The sequence below is a fragment of the Seriola dumerili genome, unplaced genomic scaffold (assembly GCF_002260705.1).
Source record: "Seriola dumerili isolate Sdu_G_001 unplaced genomic scaffold, Sdu_1.0 BDQW01000149.1, whole genome shotgun sequence".
In the NCBI taxonomy this organism is placed as follows: domain Eukaryota; kingdom Metazoa; phylum Chordata; class Actinopteri; order Carangiformes; family Carangidae; genus Seriola; species Seriola dumerili.
The window spans coordinates 3,738,807-3,763,060 of record NW_019174404.1 but is presented as its reverse complement, the minus strand read 5'-3'; the positions used below and the strand labels follow the sequence as shown (position 1 = coordinate 3,763,060).

Genomic DNA, 24,254 nt, shown 5'->3' with positions numbered 1-24,254 from the left:
CACCCCACCCCACCCCCCCGCCCCCCCTTCCCTCCTACCCCGTCCATCACCAGGAAGTCCCTGCTGTGTTCTTGTCTCTATCTAATCAGTCCCTCTTCTTGTCCTGCTCCTCGGCAACCTCCTCCACCTGAGGCCCGGGGAAGGCGTGGTGATACAGGTGCCTGTGATTGGCCGCTACATTATACAGCTTGTAGAGAGCCTGTGGAGCAGAGACGGGACACGGTGGTTACAGGCAGGAAATTTAACTGTTTCATTTAATTGTAATTGTCCTGGTTAATCCGCTGTTGGGCTTCAGGGTAAAACTGAGGTGCGTTTGGTTTCACAAGTGATCCAAATAAAAAATATAATCCCTGAGTTTTGTCTGCAGGTATTCCTTTCATAAAAAGATAGGGCAGCCTGTTTCGAGTCTGAGGGGTAAAGAAAGATTTCTCAATAAGCTTATTGTTGTGAACACATGGTAATAACTGAGCAGTTCTACTGATGTTCTGGCATCTGGACTGTGGTGGCTGGACAGTCAGATACAAGAAGATGGGCCTGAGACAATAAAAGTGAGGGGGACAAAAATAGGAGGGCAGCGCATCCTAAGTGGAAATTACATGCTCGAGTTTTTCTGTGGTAGAATATTACATGGGCCTCGACTTTCAGTGTTGTAATTAGACTAAATACATTAATTAAGCCTCGAGTTCTGGGGCAGTTGCCCAATTAGCCCAGTTTGTAATACAGCCTTGGATAATGGTGACAAGCAGAGGCAGCAAAGTCACACAAAGTGTCACTGATTTATTTAGCCGTGCCTTAGCCTCCACAGTTTCCTACTAATATTAAATTACAGATTTTGCGGGTCTGTCCCTGCTGTCTGTCTGTACAGTTGCTTTTTTGTAAATATTCCCATGAGCACTGCTCCACTTACCTCATTTGTGCTCCCCTGCAGAGGCATTAAAAAAGAAAGAATATATACAGTGTGAGCACATACATGCGCATATAACATAATACATACAATAAAAAAGGTGTGTCAATAACAGATCATTATTGCTGTGGTGGATCTGAGCCTGGATGGAGCCTCTGTCACTGATTCCAAGGAGACTGTTGCCACCTAGTGGTTTAATGATACTCAGTTACTGATGGAGGTGCACTTCAGTCTGCAGTATTCGTCTTCGCTGTACGTAGTGCATTCTGGGATGTTTTTTTCTGAGTTAATCAGTTGATTAGTCAGCAAAAAGTAAATTAGCAGAGAGCAATATTTTCTAACATTTTATAGAGAAAATTGAATAATCAATAATTAAAATAATTCGCAGTTGTAGCTCTGTTTTTTTTTCTGGTACTATAATTTATTATTAATTGAATTAACTACAAACTGATTTCATAAAATTGTGTCGAGTCTACTTACAACAAAATAAGGGATCAAACCTGAGTCCTAATAAGACGTTTAATTATTAGATAAATCCTGACCGTTTCATTGGCTGCCGTCTAAGGTTGAACCTGGCGAGTATTGATTCAAGTATTGATAAAGTCAGACAGCCAACTTTGTGTTTAACTTCATTAATGTTATCGTTGATTTACCTGGTCCCACAGTGCACCAGCCACCTGGTCGATGACGGCGCCGAGTTCTCGGTATTCCCCGGAGTACCGGATGTAGGCCCAGGTGCAGAGAGTGATCAGTGCCAGACCCAGGATCATGTTGCACAAGCTGGCTATGATGTCCACGCCCACAAAGCCCGTGATGCCCGCGGCCACATACATGACAAAGATGACCACGAACAGGGTGGCCGGCGTGCGGGCTGCGTGGAAAATGTTCTTGGAGTCATTGTGCTTGATGTACTGGACAAAGACCTCGTCGATCTCGCCCTCCAGCTGCTGCAGGTAGCGGCGGCTGAACTCCTCGCCTCCCATCTTCTTCACCCCCCGAAACACCTGCAGGGCCTCCTCCCTGATGACGCTGTGTCGGGCCTGGAGCTCGCTGGGGGCCAGGAAGGGCCGATCACCACCACAGACCTGGGGACGGGAAAGAGTGGACAAATGAAGACGGATCCTACAGCTTGGGATTTGTTTGGGATTTCCTCTTCATGTCTTCACCTACCTCCTCCATTTTCTTGTTGTACAGATCCTTTGCGGCTGCGACCGCTGCCAAGTTATTCGCCTCTGCTGTGGCCTGAGAGGAAGCACATGAAAATATAGTGCTGATTGAGTCACAGCATCACAAGTACAAGAACAGGTGCACAGGTGAGTAATTAAAAAAATACATTATATAAATCTACTATATATGAATGAAGGAAAAAGGCACTAAATCCTAGTGACTGTGTGTTGAGACAAAGTGAGGAAAGGCAGGAAGCTGCACTTGAAAGTCTCGTGTCGCCATGGAAACATCAACATCGCTACATCAACAAAACAGTGAGAAAAAATCATTTACCTGTAGCATGGATTTTGGATGCGGCAGCTCCTCGCCTTGGTAAATTTTGATGTATGCCTGAAATAAAGAGTGAAGACAAGTGAAGGAAACAAATTAAATCAGGAATACAACAGAGATTTAAAGTTACTGTTACACATGATAAAAGGACAATATATGACTGTGAATCCAAAGCAAGGGGAAGAGGGACAGCAGGAGAAATATGATGGCGGTTGATAATATGAACATCCCTTTGTGGTATCGCTGTATGTCTGATTTATAGAGGCTGTGTGGTTTTTAATGTGCCAGAAGTCGACGCGTGTGTTTCACAGTAACGTCCTTCTTTCCGACCTTGAAGTACTCCACCAGGCCTCTGCAGGTGATTTTGCTGCCGTTGATCTCCTTCACGTCGATGTTACGAGGACTGAGGAGCCACGGGACCAGAACCTTCAGGTTGTTTATGAACTCGCCATCGATTTCTGGACGGGGAGGAGGAGGAAGAGCCGGTGAGTATGTAAAGCGTGAAATTTAACAACATTCATTCAATCATATTTAATATCTGGTAGATGATTTGCTTTGTTTTGCCTGCGTTTCAAACCTCAACTGAGAACCTTAACATCAAACCATATGTTATAAGACACACAGAAACAGCTGGAGCGTACCTTTAATTCTTCCATCAAAGTGCGGGTTAGTGGCCACCTTGAGGCCGGGGTGAGGCATCAGGAAACAGGAGATGTTGGTGAAGCAGGAGTGGATGTGTTTACGCACGTTCTGCAGCTCTTCGTGCTGGTTCTCTGAGATCTGCACCACAGACACGAGCACACGTTAGACGTGATTCAGTTTGGTTCTGCTAACCTCATGTGAATCTGCGCTGCGACTCTTTCAAACTGCACTTTATCAGCGAGACACACGCAGCTGTGGAAACTGACGTGACAGGAGGGAAAGTGACCCTTCAACCCCTGTGACGTCAGTGACGACTGACCTTCAGTCTCTTCTCCAGGAACTTCATGCCTCCTTCTTGTCCGTAGGGAAACTCGTACGGAAAACTCCAGTCTCGAACGAGGAAAATCATGGACTGGAAAAAAGAAAATGTCACTGTGATTCATGACCTAACTGACACAACTGGAGATTTTAGTCAAATCACATCTACAAGTAATTACACAGCTGCCAGTTGTTCACTTTGAAATCCTTTTCAGTGATTAAACTTTCCGTTGCTCATTAAATTCTCTTACATAACAAACCTCAATTCAGTATTTCAAGCTGCTTAAAAAATAAATACCATTAACAATGTTTAAATGTCATTTACAGGCATTTGTCTTCAATCAGCACAGTGTCGCAACTCCAGCAAATTAAACTATTATACAGTACCTGGAATGGTTTGAGGAAAGTCTCCTCCATTGCTAGTCTGCCATACTCAGTGAAAAGCTGAAATAAAGCAGATAAAGTCAGTGACAATGGCAAATGTTTTGATTAAACGTCCCACTTTTTACACTTTTATTTGAAGGTTTGATATCCATAAGAAGATATAGTTTTACATCAACAACAGGTCGGTGAGCCAATCAAAAGAGAGACTCTGAGCCTCTCTTCTGATTGGCTGATTTCTGAGTGATTGAATAAAAATAAAGCAGATTGCAGGTAAACATTCGGACGGTGGGTCCAGGTGGGCGGGGCTTGGGGCATGGCTGAGGGTGGTAACTGCTTTGTTGTGACATCACAAAGTTACAGAAGTCCTGGCGGCTCGTTTTAAGGCTCAGTTTCTGAATACAGACTGTGTGCGTTTCTCTGTGGACTGAGGCTTTGATACTTTCACAGTATTAATAAAGAATCTAGACCTGCTTTATAATCAAAAAACACATGGAAATCTACCTTTATACAATACGGGACCTTTAAATACCATAGTCGTTTTTATGAAAGATCAGGTATATTTGTGCCCTTGGATGCTGAAGAGCTTCTGTGGAGCACTTAAATTCATAATTTGAATATATGTGGAAGTTTTTTAATTACAACTAGTTGGTTATGTTTCTGCTATAAGCCACAGTACACAGCCAAATACTAATATACAGGTTTCAAATCTGGACCCTGCTGTTTAAGCTCTCAATCGAGCATTAGTGTTGACGTTCGACAATGTTACCTGCAAGTGCTGAAGGTCGTCCTCTTGTACATTCTGTGAGATATTGTAAACCTGAAACAGAACATTCATACACAGTATTATTTCTTTAACGCTGCTCCAGTCAAAGAACAAACCATGTAAGAGTTTACAGTCACGCTTTTGACCTGCTGATGGCGCTAGATGAAACATTAAGGGGTCACCAAAGTTAGAATAATTCATCCTGAGGGGAACATGAATGTTTGTACCAAATTTCATGGCAATCCATCTCATACCAAAGTGTGTGTGTGTGTGTGTGTGGGGGGGGCAACTGACATGGTGCTATATTGCCATCGCTAGAACAACGTCACTAGCTAGTGCTAAAAATATAACTGTACTGTACTCTTTCATACATATGATTAAATATTCATAGTCTTCACTAAAGCAAAGCTGGGTCAGACAGGTAAAAGTCATCATACCTGCATGGAGCTTATCATGGTGCTCAGAGCGAAAACAGTGGCCGAATCCCTCAGCGTTGACTGGCTGTCAAACGTGCCTTGTGTGTCCATTAGCAATACAGCAACCTGTGTAATGAGACAGATGAAGACACTGACCTGCGCTGCAAGGTGGTCTGCATGTTTCCCCTGCCTCGATTGTGCTGAGTAAAGAGAGTTGTAATATAGTATGTGGATTATTATGGAAGAGCTGGAGCTCCAGGGAACATGTAGGCAAAGAAAAATGAGTAAAGCAGCTGCCTGAGCTCGTTGGTTTGTTTTTTAATGCAGCCCTAAAAGATCTTGAATCTAAGACAGTATGGGGACATCTTTATTATTATTATTTTGAGGTCAGATTTAAAGCTGACAACCTATGGCACTCAGGCTTTTCTTTTGCCTTGCAGCTGTGTTGCGGAAGTTTGTTAGAAGTGTCTAAATGCAGAAACTGACTTCCTCCTGCAGTTTCTAAGTGTGAATGTGTGTAACTATATGAATATGAAGCCGAGAAGAAGTGAAGAACGGGCAAACCTGTTGCCAAGATTAATACAAATAAAAAAGAGTCATTTTAAAGCAATGGGGAAAAGGTTATGATAGCATCTTACTGTGTCATGTTGAATTATGTCACATTGTACCTCACTGTATTGTAATAGTCTGCTCTACCCAGCCAGGGAATAGTACACAGTTAAGACTTCACCTTTCTTCCATCTGGCTTGTCCACAAGAAAGACCTCGCTCCAGATCTGGATCCCGGTGGTCTCCCTCTCGGAGCCCCCCCTCCAGGAGAAGCCGGTCAGAGGCTCGTCTGCTTCCCCGAGCCAGACATCAGAGGCCTGAGCACAAAGACATCAGACGGGTTAGTTCAGTGGGTCAGTTTCTTATCTTCTTATATTGTTTTGGATTAAATATTGAATACTGCATCATCTATATGTGAAACAAGTACACACGTTTGTGCATAAAGCCTCCACCACAGACACTTCCTCCCCACACACATGCATACTGCACATTCAGTAAACACATACACATATCATGTATTGATCGGTACAAAAAAATGTATATGGAAGCTTGTATGTGCACATGCACCGACACTCTTTGTTTATTTACCTATTATTTCATTGTTCATTGATTCTTTATTTGAATTCATTCATACACTGCAGCCTATTATTTTCTTGCCGCCTTTTTAAACATCCCTTCACTGAAAAAACGTGAGAGGTGTGACTTCAAATGCAGTTTTGAAAAATCCAATAATGAGCTAAATCATTTGACTTTTCCATCCTGAAAAGATGAATATTATCTGTTATGTAAAAATAAAATATCACATATTGGTTTTTCTCAGTAGATTTTTGTTACAGTTCTGAGGTAGGAGGTCCACATTCGAAAGCTGAGCTTGCACAGACCCAAACACTTACATGGTTGTACATGTAACGCAGCATGAAGTCCATGAGGAAGGACTTGCCCTTGCGGAAAGCCCCAGCCACAGAGATGGCCACCACGTCGCGGTCTCTGACCTCCTCGGCCAGCAGGATGCGACTCAGCGCCGCCTCGTCCAGCTCGAAGGTGTGGTCGTCTTTGACCAGCAGCACCTGGACGGGCCGGGCTCGTCCATCCGGCTCCTCCTCCTCTGAGCTCCAGTCGTAGACATTTTTGTCACTGAGGGACCCTGGGGGACAAGTCAGAGGGGGGGCAGATTAAAAAGGCAGGCAGGGGAATGAACCTGAAAGAGGGACAAATGAACCTTAACTAAACACATTCTCAACTATGAATGTGGTTGTATGCAAAGACAGAACAGTGTTGATGATAAGTAATTTGTCTACTGATATTTTTCTACATAAATTAGCACCAGAAAGTCAAGCAAAGTGCAAGTTAACAGCCATAACTTCTTCACAGAGATGATAAGAAAACACAGTGGTCCATTAGATGAGCAAACAGGAAAAGTTGAGTCCATTATTACTTCCTGTTAGCTCCAGATCAATGGCTTCGCCCGCAAGCTTGTTAATAACAATAATGAATTACACCATGCCATCAATCCCATCTGTGAGCATCCAATGAGATCATGTGCATTCAGAGCTTTTTCCGGAGCTTTCCAGGCAGTGACTCAGTGTGTTTCCAATCTCTGCTGTCTCATGTAGAGTGTGCAAGCTGCATGACGTCCTGAAGCACAGATTGGGGGAATTTTAGCTCCATAATCCCACTTTTTTTCAATTTTTTTTTTAATGCTACAACAAACTTAGATCAGCCGATGTAAGTTCTGCAAAGCACAGAAACAGGATCTCTTGGGGAAGAATAAAAAAATTCCTTACACACATTCACCCATGTCAATCTCAGTGGCTGTGATGCTGATTTAATTGTGTAATTGCATATTAAGCATGCTTATATATCTCACAAAGGCACAGTAACGGGCAAAATTTGGAAGCATGCTAAAAGATTAATGCAGGGTGCCAAGTATGCACAGTGAATAATTTAAGGAGGAATCATCCAAGGTTTCCTCTCAGGCCTGAAGAAGACTGTCAGCTTCACTTCACATCTCCTGCAAAGGCCTCACCCAAGCCCGGCACTAGCCTTCCTGGTTAACCTGATCATGTTGCTGCTGCCCTTAAAACAGCCGAAGACGTCAGGGGCAGTGTCTGCTTAAAGTGGGTCAGCCCAGATAAACTCTCTAATGACAAACAGCAGCATTTACCCCCTTTTTTCATCCACTCCTAAAACAGTCATTCAGTCATTTTCCCCCTTTGCAGGCCTGTATTTAAAGATAACATGGGCCACAGAGTGATGTCAGTGGCAATCAAGATGCTGGTTATCATCCTAATCATGGTGGTGGTGGTGTTAATGATGATAACAATAATGATTAGGGCAAAGATGATGGTGATGAGTGTGATGACAAGCTATTTACTGATGTAATATTACATAATTTCATGCCAGATGCACCATAGACCATGATAAGAGGCTCACAGTGATAAACTCAATAATAGCAGAAGGTTATTTTCAGGCCTTTTGTGGCCTGGACCATCCCAAGAGGGTATTTCCTGTGTGCTGGCTATTGAAATCATTTTGGATATTTCATGGTAAAACATATTTATAAAAAAAAATGTCTGCTTTCTTGTGCTTGATTGGCCGATAGTCCTGCAGTGACAAACACAAACATGGTGTATTTCTCACTGCCAGAAACATCACATTTTGTCAGGATCAAAATAAACACACATTGGTCACAATTCTTTGTCGAAATGAAAACAAGCCTTTCGTCATGGAGTCTAAGGTAAATATGTAATTGGCTGCGTTGCTTACACCCTCGCCTCGACACGAATAATAAAAAAAAAAAACGCTATGTGCGTCAAGGAAAGCGTGAAATATCAAATGTCGTACGTACACTCACCCCAGCTGTCTCTGTCTTTGCGGTGCTTCGACATAATACTGTCCTTATATCCCTCTATTTGTCCGTTAATGAGCGACCCTAGTCGGTAGTCATGAGTGTCGGGGGTGGGGAGGATGCCCTATCTCCGCCGAAACGATGCTCGTATCACAGGAGGATGATGGAGCTTTTCTTCCTAGCCTGATGCAGCGGTCGCATGTGCAGCCAGGTGGCGCTGTTGTCTGTTGTTGCCTTCTTGCTGTGAAGTAGCAGCTTAATAATGCGGAAAAAATGAATGTGGTTCGCTGTTCGGTGTGTCAAAATAAGAGCCACCGCCAAGTACGGCCTTTGCAATTGATATCAAGGCTGTTTCATTCAGCCTGTTGTTAAATTACCTTACATGCATTTCCTGCTTACGCCGTTAAGTGGCGCCAATTACACAGAGATTGGAATACATGCTGCCTTCGCGTACTGTCGTAAATATCTAGACAAAAAATTACACTATATGCTGGCAGTTGTGTACTAGTGAGGGGAATAGTGGAACAAAAAAAACTGGATATAATGTTTGTATTTATAAATTTTACTATTTATCATTGAAGGCTGTTACTGGTGGTTGAATAAACAATTTGACATAATATTGTTTGTATCTAAAACTTTATTAGAGTCTCTCAGGGGGGCTATCCTATCCACAACATTACCAAATTAAATGTAGTTGAGTAGAAGTATAAAGGAGAAGAAAATTTAAATACTAAGGGTAAGTTCCTTCCATAACCATACGCTACTGAGGTAAATGTACTTAGTTATTATCCATCACAGAAGACTGGGAATGTCGATGTTTTCTCTAATACTTGTGAATTGTATGGGCTGAAACACAGTACTGCTTACCAATAAATGGTGCAAAAAAAGTTGATGTTTACACTGACTTACAGTAACAAAAACAGTATCAAAAAAACATTTTATCCTTGCTATGCTTCTGTTAATGTAGAAAGCAATTATCTCGATGCCCAATAACAAATACTTTAATTATATGCTCAATGGTATTGTAATTGTTTAATTATTTTATGTTAACATCATGTGGCTGTGGGACCAGACATTTTGTATTCCTTTTTTTTTTATCATTATTAATGACAGTTTAGATTTTACGAAGAGTTCCTGAATGCAGCATCAGAATCCAGTAACTGCGACTCCTCAGAGATTAGCTACAGACTGTTGCTTTTTTCGGGTGATTTCTTTGGACTGCATTTAAGAGTGCTACTTGACATTACTTATGTAGCTTGCCGTTAATCTTTTACGTATGTGCCTGACGCTTCTCTAAAACTGTCATCAGAGGGAAATGACATGTCAGCGGCTAAACTTAATGCTGGCATTGTTGCGAGGACTGAACTCGACTGTAACGTCTGTGCTGCCGTTGCACTGAAGGAGACGGAGCGAACAGCCACAGCCGACTGAAGTTTACTACTGTTTCCTCGATAACAAAGGGGGACCGCTTTTCTTTCTTTGTGCGGTTATTCGACGCCATCGTACAGTTAAAAGCCTGGAAAAGATTTAAAATGCAAGACGCGCTCATCCGACGTGTTTGTATCGTAAAAGGTAGGCACAGTTGAAGTTAGAACCAGCGGCGAAGCTAAGTTAACGTTTGCTAGTTAACATTAGCTGACCTGATGCTAAGCCCCTAACTCACCACATCCAGAGTAGACCAGACCTGGATCTGGCTATTTGCTGGAATGACCAGTGCCCATGCTAACGTTAGACACAAGCTAATGTTATTTGAATGGCTTCTGGATTATTCTATGCTTTATTGCGAGCGTCAAATACTTTATTTTGAGGGCACGTTTAAGAGAAAACAAATACCAGAGTTGTTTGTGTGACAGATGTCATGGTAATGGTGACAGAATATTCATATTTCCGACGTAGTCCACCTTAGTTTGTCTGCTGGGTTGTTGTTGGGGAACATAAATAAATAAAAAAAATCATGTTTCTGTTACATTTTGCATTTATGTTCTCTTAATACTTTCCTCCTAAACTTTTCCTATGTCTCTCTATCAGGACATGGGGCACGGAGAAGGACCATCTGAGTAACCGTGATCAGCTTCTATTCAGGACCTTCGCTTCGTCAAACCAGCATCACAATAGATCGAGCCAACTAAATGTAAAGGATCGTTTGGTTCAAGCTACCATGGATATCTTTCCCCGACCAAGCGGTGAAATTCAGAGGAGGAACCCTCAGCATGACTTTGAGCTCATTCAGAGGGTGGGAAGTGGCACATATGGAGACGTGTACAAGGTACAGTGGAGTTACTGGTTCCCACAGCCTGTCATTAGAGCTGGAGATATCTTGGTTTACCATCACATGGATTATCAACCCCACAGCCATAATTTAAGGCAGAGTGTTGTTTGTTTTATGAGTCATGATCGATAACATGTGGCCAACGCATCTGACAGTAGCTGTTGAATGAGGGCCAGTTTCTTCATGCATTTATGCCACTTTTACAAAAATACTCTCATTGGCTGAACTAACGTGGCTGATACCACATTATACAATGAGCAAAGGATGGGGATCATATTGTCGCTCACCACACATTTCTGTCACATGACACAAGATGAGTAATATGTTAGGGCTGCAACTAATGATTATTTTCATAATTGATTTAATCTATTGATTATTTTTTCAATTAAGCATTTAGGTTTATAATCTATTAAATATCAGAAAATACTGAAAAATGTCCATCACAACCTCCCAGATTTCAAGGTGATGTTTTCAAATGTCTTATTTTGTCCAACCAACAGTACAAAACCATTTAAGACATTTATGCATTAAAATTTCAGTTGATTAATCAAGAATATAGTCTGCAGATTAATCAAAAATGAAATTAATGGCTGAATCCCTACTATTGTCTTTGATTTCAGTAATATTGCAATATACTTAGATGTTGTCTGTCCTGGTTGTGTGGTATTACAGTTAGCTGAAACAATTTCCTGAACTTGTTTTGCTGTTCAGGTTGAGTGAAATGAACAGTGGATGCTTGTACCTGCTTGTCCATTTTATACACATCAGTTTTTCTTTTTGCAGTGGAGACCATGTTGCCCATTCTATTATTGAAACAGCAGCATGTTGGCCTATCATTAGTATTTAGTAGAATTACAGCAATTGAACTTTGTATAGCATTTTTAGATCTTGATTGTGCAGGCAATTCTGCCATAAATACATACATGTATATCTATGTAAATTAAGAGCAAAAAGAACCACTAAATTAATCACTCATGCACTAAATTTATTTGCTGTCTTTCAAAGACCTTCAAGTTTAGCACAATTAATTTTAGACACATGAGATGAAATGAGGTAAGAGTGCAGTTATTTTGTTTTTTTTGGCAGACCACAATATGTACACATTTGCAGTTCCGCAAACAAATGCACTAAGCTGCCTAAAACAGGACTGTTGCAGACTCAACATTTCCGTTTAAAAGGAAAGGTGCAACTCAGTCTCATAGTAACTCAAAACTTTTCAAAGTGTGTGAAGAAAGACCAAATTAGCAAATTGTTACCAGAATTATAAGTCAAGCTACAATCCAAAGACAATATTACTTTATGACTTAATTACTATCAAGTGGATGCAGTTTTGGAGGGAATTTACTGGAATTATTGTAAACCTTTCATTGGCATGTACTGGAGAGATAGCAGGCATCATGCCCCTGCATTGCATTAAAACTATATTGAGAGACATAAGAATTATATGTTTTTGTGAGGTCTACACAGAAGCTATCTTGTCATATGTGGTAGTTTATCCAGATTTTTCCCACTATCTATTGGCTGTAGTGAGGTATGTTTTGCTGGAGAATTTTCTTGTTTATCCATCTGCCACAGACAAACAGATGACCCATCTGATCCACAGTGTGATAGCTCAGGCAGCCTGTCATGGTCCCTCTCCATACAAAGCCACTCTGGCCAGCCCCCACCCCCAGACAGGCCACCGGTGGAATGCTGCGCCTGGTATTCTCCCAGAGCTCGCAGGCTGAGGGCTGCAGCAGGCTGAAATATGATCAGGCCCCTGTCTAAACATGCGTTTCACTATGGGTGTGTTCTGCGCCGCATTGACAGCGGAAACACCTCAGATTGGGAAAAGTCCTCCTTTGGTCTGCTGTGCACAGTTGCATTTTAATGTGCACAGCATTCCTCACTTTGGATGATTTATTACATCCGATTATATTAATTTGAGAGTCACATATTCTTGCCTTTTGTTATTACTGTGATAATGATTCATTTATCTTCATTATAGTGTCATACCCTTGGCTCTCAGTGTAGTTTATTGTTATTCTGTCCATTTATATGCTTGTATTTTAATTCGAATTTGTACTTTTTAATTGTTGCTAGACGGTATTTGCTAAAATCTTACTCTTAAGCTTAAATAGTTTTACCAGACAAATGTTTATAGGCAAATTTTGTTTTTGAATTGATGAAAGGCCACTAATAGTATCTAGGAAAGGTCAATAATGGAAGTGAGTGCGGTGTTGATACTTGCGCTGCCTCTGTTTGTTTCAAAGTGGATGTCAAATAAGGAACTGAAGAATCCTACAAAGTGCACACCTGTACTCTATTTGACAATAATGTTTAGGTCAAGAGTTTCTGATCCTACACACCTCAGTAAGCCTTCATAGTTTACAAGAACTTTGTTGGAGTTGTGAAAAAGTTGGATAAAAGGAAATATGTTCTTCCTTATTGTAAAGAGTTTCTCATATACCCATCCTCACTGCAGTTCCCATAGGTGCATGTCAACATCAGACACACCTGTTCTTCCCTGAGCCTGACATGGTGATTGATCTTGTGTCAGATTTGGTCTCTTCAGAAGTCTGTTACATGCCAGACTCGTCTCCTCCTTCTGAGAGTCAAAGACTGTTTAAGGTTGTTCAAGCTGTCTTGTCTGCTGTATCACATATGTTAACTGTCAGCAAACTTCCTCTTTTGGGGTTTAGTTCTCAGGTTGGTTTTTTGCTGTTTCAGGAAGCTAGACACAGGTTGTAAGCAACACTTTGGTCATTACTTAAACACAGAAAGTCACAGAAACAATATGCAAGCTGATCTAATGTGCCATGGTACAGTACATACACAGTAGAAAAACTGTCCTGTTTTGCAAAATAGGAAAGTTGTTTTCGGTTGTGTGCTGTTGTTGTTTGTATAGATGTGTGGTATCAGCTGCAGAACAAGTTTAAGCTTTGTGTGGGTTACCGTTTATATGTGTGAATCACCACCAGCACATTCCCAGCGTTGAAAGGTGGCCATGCTGGAGGGTTTTTGTGGTTTACGGTTGATTTAGCTGCTCGTCTCATCGCTGCACTCCCACGGATTAGGGAGCATCCCGTCTTGACCTGGATTTGGAAGTCAGTGAAACCTACTTTGAAAGAGAAATGTCACATATGATGGATGGATACTTCTTAAAATGTATTTCTATACATTCAGATGTAGTTGCTGCTATAATAAGATATCACACTGTTAAGTTGGTAATGTACAAACAACAGAAAGAAAAAGAATGACAAGAATGAACAAAAATATGCAACTGTAAGACTGACTAAATCACAAGTCATACACAGCAGAGATATTTAAAGGTTTGCTGCTCGTCATAGTTGTGGAAAGACAGTGTCCAGCCTCTCCCTGCTGACTAACACTACCCATGGGTTGCCCTAATGACCTCTGGGGATGATGCTTGTTTAAGAGGGCTTTTGGTTTGATTTTTGTTGGCCCAGTGAGAAAATACAGTAGAGGTAACCAGTTATCGAGGCACTACTTGAGAATGTAATGATTTTCAGTTTGTCTGATGGAGGTAAAACATTTACTACAGTGAATATTTTCACTTCCCTTCTCACGAAGGCGAGAGGATCATCCAAACGACAGTCATTGGTTTAATGCCTATGTAGGCTAAAACTGTTACTCATGGCCTATCAAAATGCAGTATCATCTTAAGTCATGGTCTAGCGCTGCATGCAACGATTATTATCGATTCATCTGTTGACTCTTTGTTCATTTAATTTCCTGTCAATGAATAAATAATAGTGAAAAAACAGTTTAAAACATCAGTGACAAGTTCTGAGAGCCCAGGGTTACATTGGCACACTGCTTTTTTTGTTTGCCCAACAGTCCCATATCCCAATATATCCCATTTATATTGATATAAAAGAAAGTAAGGCTGCAACTAACAATAATTTTCTCTCTCAATTAATTTCTCATTAAATTGATCAATCATTTGGTTTCTAAAATGTCTAAAGATAGTGAAAAATGGTCCATCACAATTCCCTAAAGCCCACAGTGATGTCTAAAAGTATTCAGTTTACTATCAAGAAAGACAAACAAAGGCATCAGAACTTTTGAGTATTCGAGCATTTGAGTAGCTGGAACTAGGGAATGTTTGGCATTTTTTTTGCTTGAAAACAGACTAAGCGAATTATCTGAATATTTACCGGTTATTTTTCTGTCAATGGACGAGTTGTTTCCGCGCTGAAAGAGAGAAGAGCAACAAATTCTTACATTTGAGAGGCTCGAACCAACAAATATATCTGATTGTTCCACGATAAATAAATTAATCACCTAATCGATTACCATTAAACAGGCTACACCACTTAATTGTTGACCATTCATTTTCTGTCACATGAGCAGTATAATGTCCATAGTTTCTCACTGACAGTTGTGTCTGTTGTGTCTTTCAGGCTCGAAACATACAAACAGGAGAGCTTGCTGCTGTGAAGATCATAAAGTTGGAACCAGGTAAGAGTGACCATCTTATTATCTCAGTTTTTCTCATCATAGTGAAGAGAAAACATTCTGTTTTCAGATTTTTTTGTCAGAGCTGAAAAATAAGGTCTGGAAAACAAGTCTGTTATTTTCCAGGCTTTTGAATGGAATGCATATAAAGCACTAAAAAGACTGAAAAATATCATTGCACCGTGCCAATACACATGACTGCAAATATTTATGTGTTGGTAGACCCACTGCTGTTTCACTTTTTTTTTTTTAATATGTCTCGTGAAATTTACTGTTATAGTCATTATAACTAGTTATAGTTACAGTTATATTATCCAGTTTCCTGCAGTCTGCATTGAATTTGAACCAAAGTCTGAAAAAGCGTGTCATTTGGAAAACAAAAACAGAGAAGCGTGACATGAGTGTATGAGGCAGGAGGGGAAAGATGACATTTCTGACTGTGCGCTGCTCTGGGGTCTGTGCTGATGATGACCTAGTGACAGAGTTAGTGCGATCCAGATTAGTGGGATTACCAAGAGGACTTTGTGCCACCGGCAACCAGACAGAGCTCATCTGATTACCAGTCAGTGAAGGAAGAGATCCACTTCTCCTTGTTTTCTCTTTCATTCATTATGTCACTGTTTGTGTAAGGCTGTGAGTGAGAGGATTGTGGGACTAATGGTATATTTTTGCCTGAAGTTTAAACGTGTTGTTTTTCTCAGGTGTGATCTTGTCCAGCGTTAAAATCAGTAAACTCTCAGATGATCGGTCTGAAATACATTTTTGCTCCCTCCTGATCAGACTGTAGAAGTCTTGAGCTTTGATATAAGGCCTTGACATATTCTGCTGGCATAAAGGAGGAGGGGGGATTAGAGTGCATTCGTGTGTGCAGCAGAAGATCAGGGGGGCTTAGCTGCAAGTTGGAAGAAATACTGGACAAGGGATATGTTTTTCTTGCTGTCATGACTCCTAAGAATAGAAATTGTAAATGCATACTCACTGATTTATAGTGCAATCGTAGTGAATATCATTTGTAGGAATGACCCCCGAAACGTGGTTCTAAATGATGAAGAACCCTTTTTTAAGATGGATTCTTTCATTGGTACTTGAAGAAAATCAGGAAGTGAAATGAGCTTACCAGAGTCCACCAGACTCACACTGAGACCAGAGACACCAAGGAGGAGAACATGACACGGGTTAAAGTTTCATACTGTATTTACTTGAGTTGAAGACATCTATGCTTGTTACTGAAAGTGTAAGAAAACCTTTGTGAGCACAAAGCTAATAGAAGTGACCTATCAAAGCAGCTGTTCAGCAAGCAAACATTTGAGCTGCTTTGCCACAGTCTCCTATCCACTGCTGGTATGATTTAGCCGTAACGTACTTGTTAGGCTAATAGCAAATCATTTTGAAGCCCTCGCTCTTTTTAAGTGCTACACAAAGGCAACTGGACTTACTCGTCGTTGTTGAGGACGTTTCACCCCTCATTCATTTCAAACGTCTTCTAGAACCTCAAGTAAGTCCAGTGGCCTTCCTATAACACTTAGAAATACCATGACCTGGATGACTGAGAGTCTTCACAGACATACAGCCCCCACTCCCAGGCCAGCCCCTCCACCCTCCACCAGCCCAGTGAATCCACATCAGCAGTGAGAGAGAGAGAGGATTACAGAGGACAGGATTGATGAGTGGTAGTGGTGGTTAACATTTTACATTTGTTTCCAGGGAGCTATTTTTGACTTACAATGACTAAGCTTTTTTAAACATTACTATTACTGCTCTCAGAAGTATGTATCAGTTCTAATCCTGTTCTGATATATAATTTCTCTTGTACAGCATCTAGTAAAAAATTGCATCATGTTTCTGTGCATGCACATCAGTTGCAGCAAAAAGTTTCCAGACAAATATCTTTAAACACCATTCACATTTGCTTGATCCTTCTTTTGAGACGAAACAAGGTTTAATCCAGACCAGGTCATCCTGTTTAAGCAGGACTCTCTTTTCTTTACCCCCACTTTTGTAAGAGTCACTCCTTTCTGTGCTTGAGGTAAACAGCTGTGGGCGGACCGTTGAACCAAACAGGTTTGGCCAGGAGAAAGGAGTTAGGAGTGGTGAAGCCCTCTGGCTGCAGGGGCTGCAGGGAGCAGAGCAGGGTAATCTGATCATTGGGAGGGTAAACGATCAGTGAAGACCTTATTAGTGTTGCTCTCACTTCACTCACTGACCATCGAGGGAAACTTTTACTACCTGCTTCTGTTAAACACTATTACTCTTCGTGTGACAGTTAATTTTTTCAGTTTTTTATTTCTGTCGCTGAGACGTTGGCACAAGCCCCCTGGCAGTTTCCATTAGAAATTCAGCTGCAAGCCATTTGGGTGTGGAAGAATGTCTCTCAACTCTGCGTGCCACTGAATTTATTTTCTATGAGCCGTTACGTCAGAGCAGAACCAGTAACTTTGTGAAACGTTTTTGGGATGGAGCTTAATTAGTGAACTGCTTTTAATTTTTACTTTAAAGATAAACTTAAAGATGTAATTTTATGAGGAAAGACAGAACAGCTATGCAATCATATACTTAATTCCTACACACTGAATTGAAACTTGAAGCCGTGAGCGAAGATGTGTACATTCACGGACCGGAGGGAAGCGTTCAATATGACAGGAAGTGGCTAAACTCTTTGGCTTCAACTTGCTGAGAAGAGAAGATTGTGTGGGGACTTGTTATGTCTTTTTTTTTTTTTTTTGACCAAGCACAGAGTCATGTCACTGAAATTACCCTTGCTCAAATTTTTGTGGCTCCTTGTACCATTTGCTCTCTGTCAACAGATGCATGTGAAAATGACTTATCAACATTAGTTCTTCTTGATGTGAAATGACACTAAAATTAGTAACAGTGTAATTACACATTAGTAGCAGTAATATGTAATTGTAACCAAATGAATCTGCCCAAAGTAGCACTTGCTGGTAGTATTTTGTAATGTGGCAAATACACTGAGACTGGAAATAATTTTCACATTCGTCATCATTAAAGCTGTAAAGCACTAGCTTTTCTAAGACTGTTATACATTCATTACATCCGTATTATGCCACATAAAAAAACAATAAACAAGGCTGAAAAACACAGCAAGCAAACTGAGTAATACTGGCACCTCACCATAGCCTCTGCTCTTGTTCTTGAGTGGAGTTCAGCTGTTCTTGCTACAGACTTCTCAAGCATCTGTAACAAGAATAAGAAAATGGAAATAATGGGCTTGCTGGAATAAGTAATTGTAGGTTGTGGCAGGTTGCTGAGCCAATGAGCGAAATGTCTTGAAGAGGATTTGAGTAGAAATTTGAATCAAGCTGTTTTTAAGAGTAATATATTGATGGCAGGATCCCAAGCTACATGCAAAACCACTCAGATATACTTTAAACTTCTTTCCACATACAGAACATTGCATGTTCACGGTACATCCTCCCACTGGTGACTTACACTTTTTCACAATCAACATCTCAGCCATGATGAAGCTAATAAATATACCGATCAAGGCCTCGATCCGATGAATCTAATGAAAAGAAAGGTGATGTGCTCTAATGTAGTCAACAGGGATGCAGGTATACATAGTGGTTCTTTTAGATTGGGTCTGAGATCTGACATTTAATCAGTCTTCTGATGTTACTCAATACAAGAGTCAGCAACTTGTACATTCAAAGCTGATTGAAATTTGCCAGTTTGTTGTTTATCAGCTGGATAGTTCTGCACGGCATTCCAGCCAGACTTCAATTCAGCCTCTCACGTGAGAGAGACTAACCCCTCCCTTTGCAGACTGAAAACAGGGCTGCTGTATAGCAATTGTACTTGAAAAAGAGCCTCTGTGGCCCAGGAGGTATCTCCATTTATCATGTTTTCTTCCAAACTTCAACTGCTGCTGCATCACTTTTTTTTATTTTTTATTTTTTTATTTGCCTCCTGGTTCAGTGTCTGGAGCTGCATACTGTAGTAAGATGCTGGTCAGGACTGGTTGGTGATATTGCCAATTTTTGCTTGACACTCTGACTATGTTGTCAACCAGATGATTTTTTATAACAGAATTCAGCCATCAAGAGAGGCTTGTTTACATGTCACATTGTTGAGCAGCAAAGACACACCAAAAAATTGGTTTGTTGACAGTAATTTCCACCACAAGTAATGAGCGGCCTGCTGTTTTGATTTTAATGTTTTTGGCAGAGATTGTGTCCATTAAATGAGCTTAATCTGGGCTCTTGCCTATGATGACAGTCTGTTGATAGAGCACCGAAGCTGGCAGGGCCTGGTAGATCTTAACCTCCTGTTAATGTATTCCAGCGCCGTGTCTCTGTACAATTGGGAGCAGCTGGGCTTACATATTTTTGTCTTCTTACTTCCTACTGGTCGGATGTGTTTGAGTGCTTTGCTGAACTGGAGAGCAGCCTGGATATTCGCCTATCCCACATAAACTTTAAAAGTACAAGGTGTTCTTTCTATTGTTATTAGCTGGTCTGTAATCTGATGTATTTACATAGAGATGAAATATTGAACCATATAGTCAGAGGAATAAAAGGGAAGACTGTTCTGTGTTTTTTAAGTTTGGAAAGATTATAGTGTTTTCTAAAAGCTCAAGTTTAAGGCTCAACCTACGTATCATCCAAAATGCTTTGAGTGGTTATTTTTGTCAACATTTCAAAATGTAATGTTTGTTCTAGTGTAAAAAACATCACTTTATTGTGTAAGTTTTGCAGATGAATCATAACCCTACTTGTTTTTATTTCATGCCTGCAATCATTTTGTGAGGTGTTTGTTTCCAAACGGAAAATATGTCACTTAAAATGAAACAATTCCCCATACAGAAAATGAAAAAAAATAATAATTTTCTGTCCATGTGTCTGTGTGATTTCTCCCTCTGTTTCCAGGGGATGACTTTTCCATCATACAGCAGGAAATCTTCATGGTGAAGGAATGCATGCACCACAATATTGTGGCCTACTTTGGGAGCTACCTCTGGTAAGAGCCAGCTTAGAATAGTCCTGCTTTGTCATTTTACTCTCAGTATTTTCTCTTCCCTTGCTGCCAGTTCAAGGTATAACATTTATGGAAATCACATGTAACTGTCAAATGGATTAATAAGCCACTGCCTGAAACTCACATGACATATTTAATGACTTAGTCACACCTGTGTGTGAAAGTATGACTCAGTGTCTTCAACTGGGCCGACCGGTGCTGACTAGGCCCTTTAGCGCCAGGATGCAGCTCTCATGTTTTAATGGAGCCTATGTTTTGTGGTTGGTATCTGAGGGGAAGTCGGGCTGGTGTGCCCGCCACTGCCTCCGATTTCCAGCAGGTTTAACTGGAATATGAGCCTCTGATCTGTTTCATATGGCTGCTTGTCCACAGAGACGCATGTCTTATCACAGCAGGTATGTTGTATATAGTCTCGCCACACAGAGAACAAATGGTGACTGTAAAGCCTTAATGAGCAATCCACCATGCATCAATTACTATAAAGTAGTTCCATTCTACTAGAAGAACCGCAGCTTTATTCGGGGAAGTTTGAGTTTCCTTTCAGACCGGTTTCCTGACCTAAAATAATTTCCACATCCAGCTAAAAGATGTGAAAAGTAGCACCGTTGTGATTGGGAATGTGGGGCATCATCATCTCTGCTGGCCAACTGTCACAGCTGTAATCATGGAATTTTATCATGGTTACACCAGTCTTATTTTTAGCTTTTTGTTAGAGGGTCGACATGGGTTTTCTACCCACCCCACTCTCTTTTATTAATATGTGTTGGGAAATTTCTTAGTAACGTTATTTCAGGAAGGATGGATGATTTGTACAGCTCAACTTGTTCAGTAAGAAACCTTTGACAAACTTTTGTGCTATCAAGATATCTAGCTACTTAGCTGTATAAATCTGTCTAGTAAACTGGCAATCCAACAGCTCCTAACATCATAATCTTCTCTGCTTTCCTCAGTCGAGAGAAGCTTTGGATATGTATGGAGTACTGTGGTGGAGGATCTCTGCAGGACATTTATCATGGTGCGTTTTATTTTTAAGATGAAGTCATAAAATGGTGTTTAATACTGTGCAGATGTAAAATCAATCTCTGTCCGTGTGTTATAGTAACGGGACCTCTGTCAGAGCTTCAGATAGCATACGTCTGCAGAGAGACCATACAGGTAACTTTATTTTGTAAATAATGTTTTGAATTTCAAAGTTTGTAATTTCACTTAAATTCATACTGAATACATTTATTTTGTTTTATAGGGTTTGGGATATCTGCACACCAAGGGCAAGATGCACCGTGACATCAAGGTATCATATCTTTTCTATTTTGTTTTCTTTTCTTTCAACCTTCATTTTATCCAGGGCGTGCCCATTTTAATCGACCACACATGGACACTTTTCCTCATGCCTGCGTAGACGGATTAAAGGTCCCATATTTTACACTTTTCCTGTGTTTTATTTGAAGTTTTGATGTCCATAAGACGACCCAAAAACCATCAATCTAGTTTTACATCTCCTCTCTCAGGCCTCTCTCTGGAGCTCTAGCAACAACAGGTCGGTGAGCCAATCAGAAGAGAAGCTCTGAGCCTCTCTTCTGATTGGCTGACTGAGTGATCGAATAAAAATGTAGCAGATTTCAGGTAAATACTCAGAGAAACCAAATCCTTCAAGGTATCCGGTGGGCTGAGCTTGGTGCATGGCTGAGAGCAGGGACTGCTTTGTTGTGACATCACAAAGTTACTGAATACAGTCTGTGTGTATTTCTCTGTGGACTGAGCGCTTTGATACTTTCACAATATTATTATATAACTTAGACCTGCTTTATAATCAAAAATGACATGGGAATCTCACTTTATACAATATGGGGCCTTTAACAAAAAAATCTCAGAACATTTGGGAGAAAGGCAGAAAGAAGGAAAAGGGGAGGGGTGAGGCTGACACAAAGGAGCAGCAGTGGCACAGCCTTGAAACAATTAATGTCATGTTGATGCGTCTGTTGGCTCTGAAACAGTCCAGAGGCCCGACGTCTCTCTGAATTAGTGGCGCTGCAGAGGTGTAAACTGAAGTCACAGGAAAAGCATAAGCTGGGGCCGTGCTCACCCAGAAGCATGTGACCAGTGGTGTTAGTTACTGCAGTTCTGAGGTTGAGCTGAAGTTGCGTGGTTGCCTACGCACATGCTGGAGCCTCAGTCTCATGTGTTATCGCAGGTCAGGGCTGCACCTATTATCTTTACTCGGCTCTACGGAGTGAGCACTTCCTGTTTCCTCTACTCTCACTACAGGATGCCACCAGAGAGACTGTCAGTCACAGCCAACAGAAACACCGTCAGTGGGACTGTCAAAAAGCTGTGCTGGTGTAACTTTACTGGAAGTCAGATCAGTAACAGGTCTGAGCAGTTAATGTTTCGACCAGACCAGATGTTACTGAGAAAGCTTGACACATAATTGGCACTTTTCTTATGAACCAGTTTTGCAACACATCAGTCCTGCTCAGTCAGTCTCATGGTACTTAAATATTACTTTGGTCTTTTGAATGTATTTTCTCTAAACTAAAAACAAAAAATAAACTTTTATGGGACTTCTTAACAGGGTGCCAACATACTTCTAACCGACAACGGAGATGTGAAGTTAGGTAAGTTGCTCTTTAGTTCTCTTAATTCTCAAGGACTTGAACTCCTCAGTAGCTGTGAGTTGTATGTGGATTACATAATCTGAAAAGCCCTGTCAATCCTTGTTACAGCTGACTTTGGAGTTGCAGCCAAAATAACAGCCACCATTGCCAAAAGAAAGTCCTTCATTGGAACACCTTATTGGTGAGTGTGTCACCCTCATAAAATAAGCCTGTAGGCCTTTAACAAGCTTTGCTGAATAGATCCAGGAAGCATGCCTTTTCCTTTTGGAATTAGTCTTATTCAAAGAAGCATTGAGTCAATACTTTTAATCAGATACTAAAACATTTTCCTGTCATCATCTGTCTCTATCGCCATATTGTATCTAACAGATCTAGTTTGTGGTGACACAGTGTACTAACAGTGAGACAGATGCTTCAGCTGAAAGGTGAAAGTTCAAATTCCCACAGCAGCTGAAGTGTTTTTGAGAAGGTGACTGAATCCTTACCAGCCCCAGGGCCACTGTCCTGTCACTGACCCTGACCTCTAAAACACACTGTCGAAGAGTGAAATGTGAACATAGTTTTCCTACAAAGATCAACAGAGAATCTCATTAATAATATCAGTTTTAGTTTTCACTTCAGGGAGACCAGCCTTTCATTTTTATTTTTGGAGAGTTGTCACTAAATCCTTGCCCTGCATTTATCCAGGATGGCTCCTGAAGTGGCGGCGGTGGAGAAGAACGGCGGCTATAACCAGCTGTGTGATATCTGGGCCGTTGGCATCACATCCATAGAGCTGGCCGAGCTTCAGCCTCCAATGTTTGACCTACACCCGATGAGGTATGTTTTACTTTCCTCAAAAATGATCAGTCAGAGCTTCCTCAAATGCTTCTTAGGCTGCTTCCTGCTTTTGTGTTCTTCTAATGTTTCATCATGTCTTTTGATTACTTGAATGGTCATCCTGTTTCATTCAAAATACAGTTTATATTTAGAAGAAGTGCAGGCCTTTCCATTCCCTAACTTTTGGTCCCCCTTTTTGAGTATATTTCCCTGTTTCAGTCTAATCCAGCAGTTTAATGCTTGTTTCTTTGTCTTCCCCAGGGCCTTGTTTTTGATGTCTAAGAGTAGCTTCCAGCCTCCCAAACTAAAAGACAAAAACAAATGGTGAGAGTCCCAGAATATTCACTGTGTCTCAGACAGTAGCAGTTATGATCATTGGATTAAGACAAAAACATCTTGTCTCCCAGGTCCACCGCCTTCCATAACTTTGTCAAAGTGTCTCTGACAAAGAACCCAAAGAAGAGACCCACTGCGGAAAAACTTCTATTGGTAAAAAAACATATTAAATCATATCACTGTCTTAATTGAAGTGCAGATTTGGAGTTGAATTTACATTAAATGTTAGAAAATGCTAGTTAAGTCTCAGCCATGTCTGTGTTCTTCCCTTTTTGTGTTTTATACTTTTAGTTGCTGTTAGAACTGTGTTTTTTGCTTGTTGAATCTGCACAGCACACAAGTAGAAGTTTGCATTCTGACCAAATCTAGTAGGATCTCAGTTGGCCTGATGAGCTTCTGTGTGGTTTGGCTGAATTTCTAGCTGTTTGGCTCACGGTCA

General features: G+C 40.9%; 2 protein-coding genes across 3 annotated transcripts in view; one reads left to right on the top strand and one right to left on the bottom strand.

The window, feature by feature from the left end:
- Nucleotides 1-51: 51 nt before the first annotated feature.
- atl1 (atlastin GTPase 1) lies at nt 52-8,579 on the bottom strand. Of its 2 annotated transcripts, none has more exons than XM_022750401.1 (14): nt 8,321-8,579; nt 6,366-6,616; nt 5,655-5,789; nt 4,946-5,050; nt 4,512-4,562; nt 3,749-3,805; nt 3,363-3,455; nt 3,043-3,181; nt 2,732-2,859; nt 2,405-2,461; nt 2,075-2,146; nt 1,558-1,989; nt 908-922; nt 52-199 (listed from the first exon to the last, which is right to left on the bottom strand). In XM_022750401.1, exons 1-14 carry the CDS (start codon nt 8,358-8,360, stop codon nt 86-88), a joined length of 1,689 nt encoding a protein of 562 aa, XP_022606122.1. In that variant the 5' UTR covers nt 8,361-8,579; the 3' UTR covers nt 52-85. The 2 variants fall into 2 exon arrangements, with proteins under 2 accessions (XP_022606122.1, XP_022606124.1); XM_022750403.1 differs by having other exon boundaries at nt 8,327-8,579.
- Nucleotides 8,580-9,482: 903 nt separating this feature from the next.
- The window catches only part of map4k5 (mitogen-activated protein kinase kinase kinase kinase 5), a 31,190-nt gene continuing 16,418 nt past the window's right edge, over nt 9,483-24,254 (top strand). Inside the window, exons 1-12 of the mRNA XM_022750400.1 lie at nt 9,483-9,892; nt 10,349-10,586; nt 14,996-15,053; nt 19,937-20,027; nt 20,996-21,060; nt 21,145-21,200; nt 21,289-21,336; nt 22,618-22,660; nt 22,769-22,841; nt 23,348-23,479; nt 23,741-23,803; nt 23,887-23,968. Coding sequence (XP_022606121.1) covers nt 10,479-10,586; nt 14,996-15,053; nt 19,937-20,027; nt 20,996-21,060; nt 21,145-21,200; nt 21,289-21,336; nt 22,618-22,660; nt 22,769-22,841; nt 23,348-23,479; nt 23,741-23,803; nt 23,887-23,968 — 819 coding nt within the window. The 5' untranslated portion in view covers nt 9,483-9,892; nt 10,349-10,478. The remainder of the gene's footprint in view (nt 9,893-10,348; nt 10,587-14,995; nt 15,054-19,936; nt 20,028-20,995; nt 21,061-21,144; nt 21,201-21,288; nt 21,337-22,617; nt 22,661-22,768; nt 22,842-23,347; nt 23,480-23,740; nt 23,804-23,886; nt 23,969-24,254) is intronic.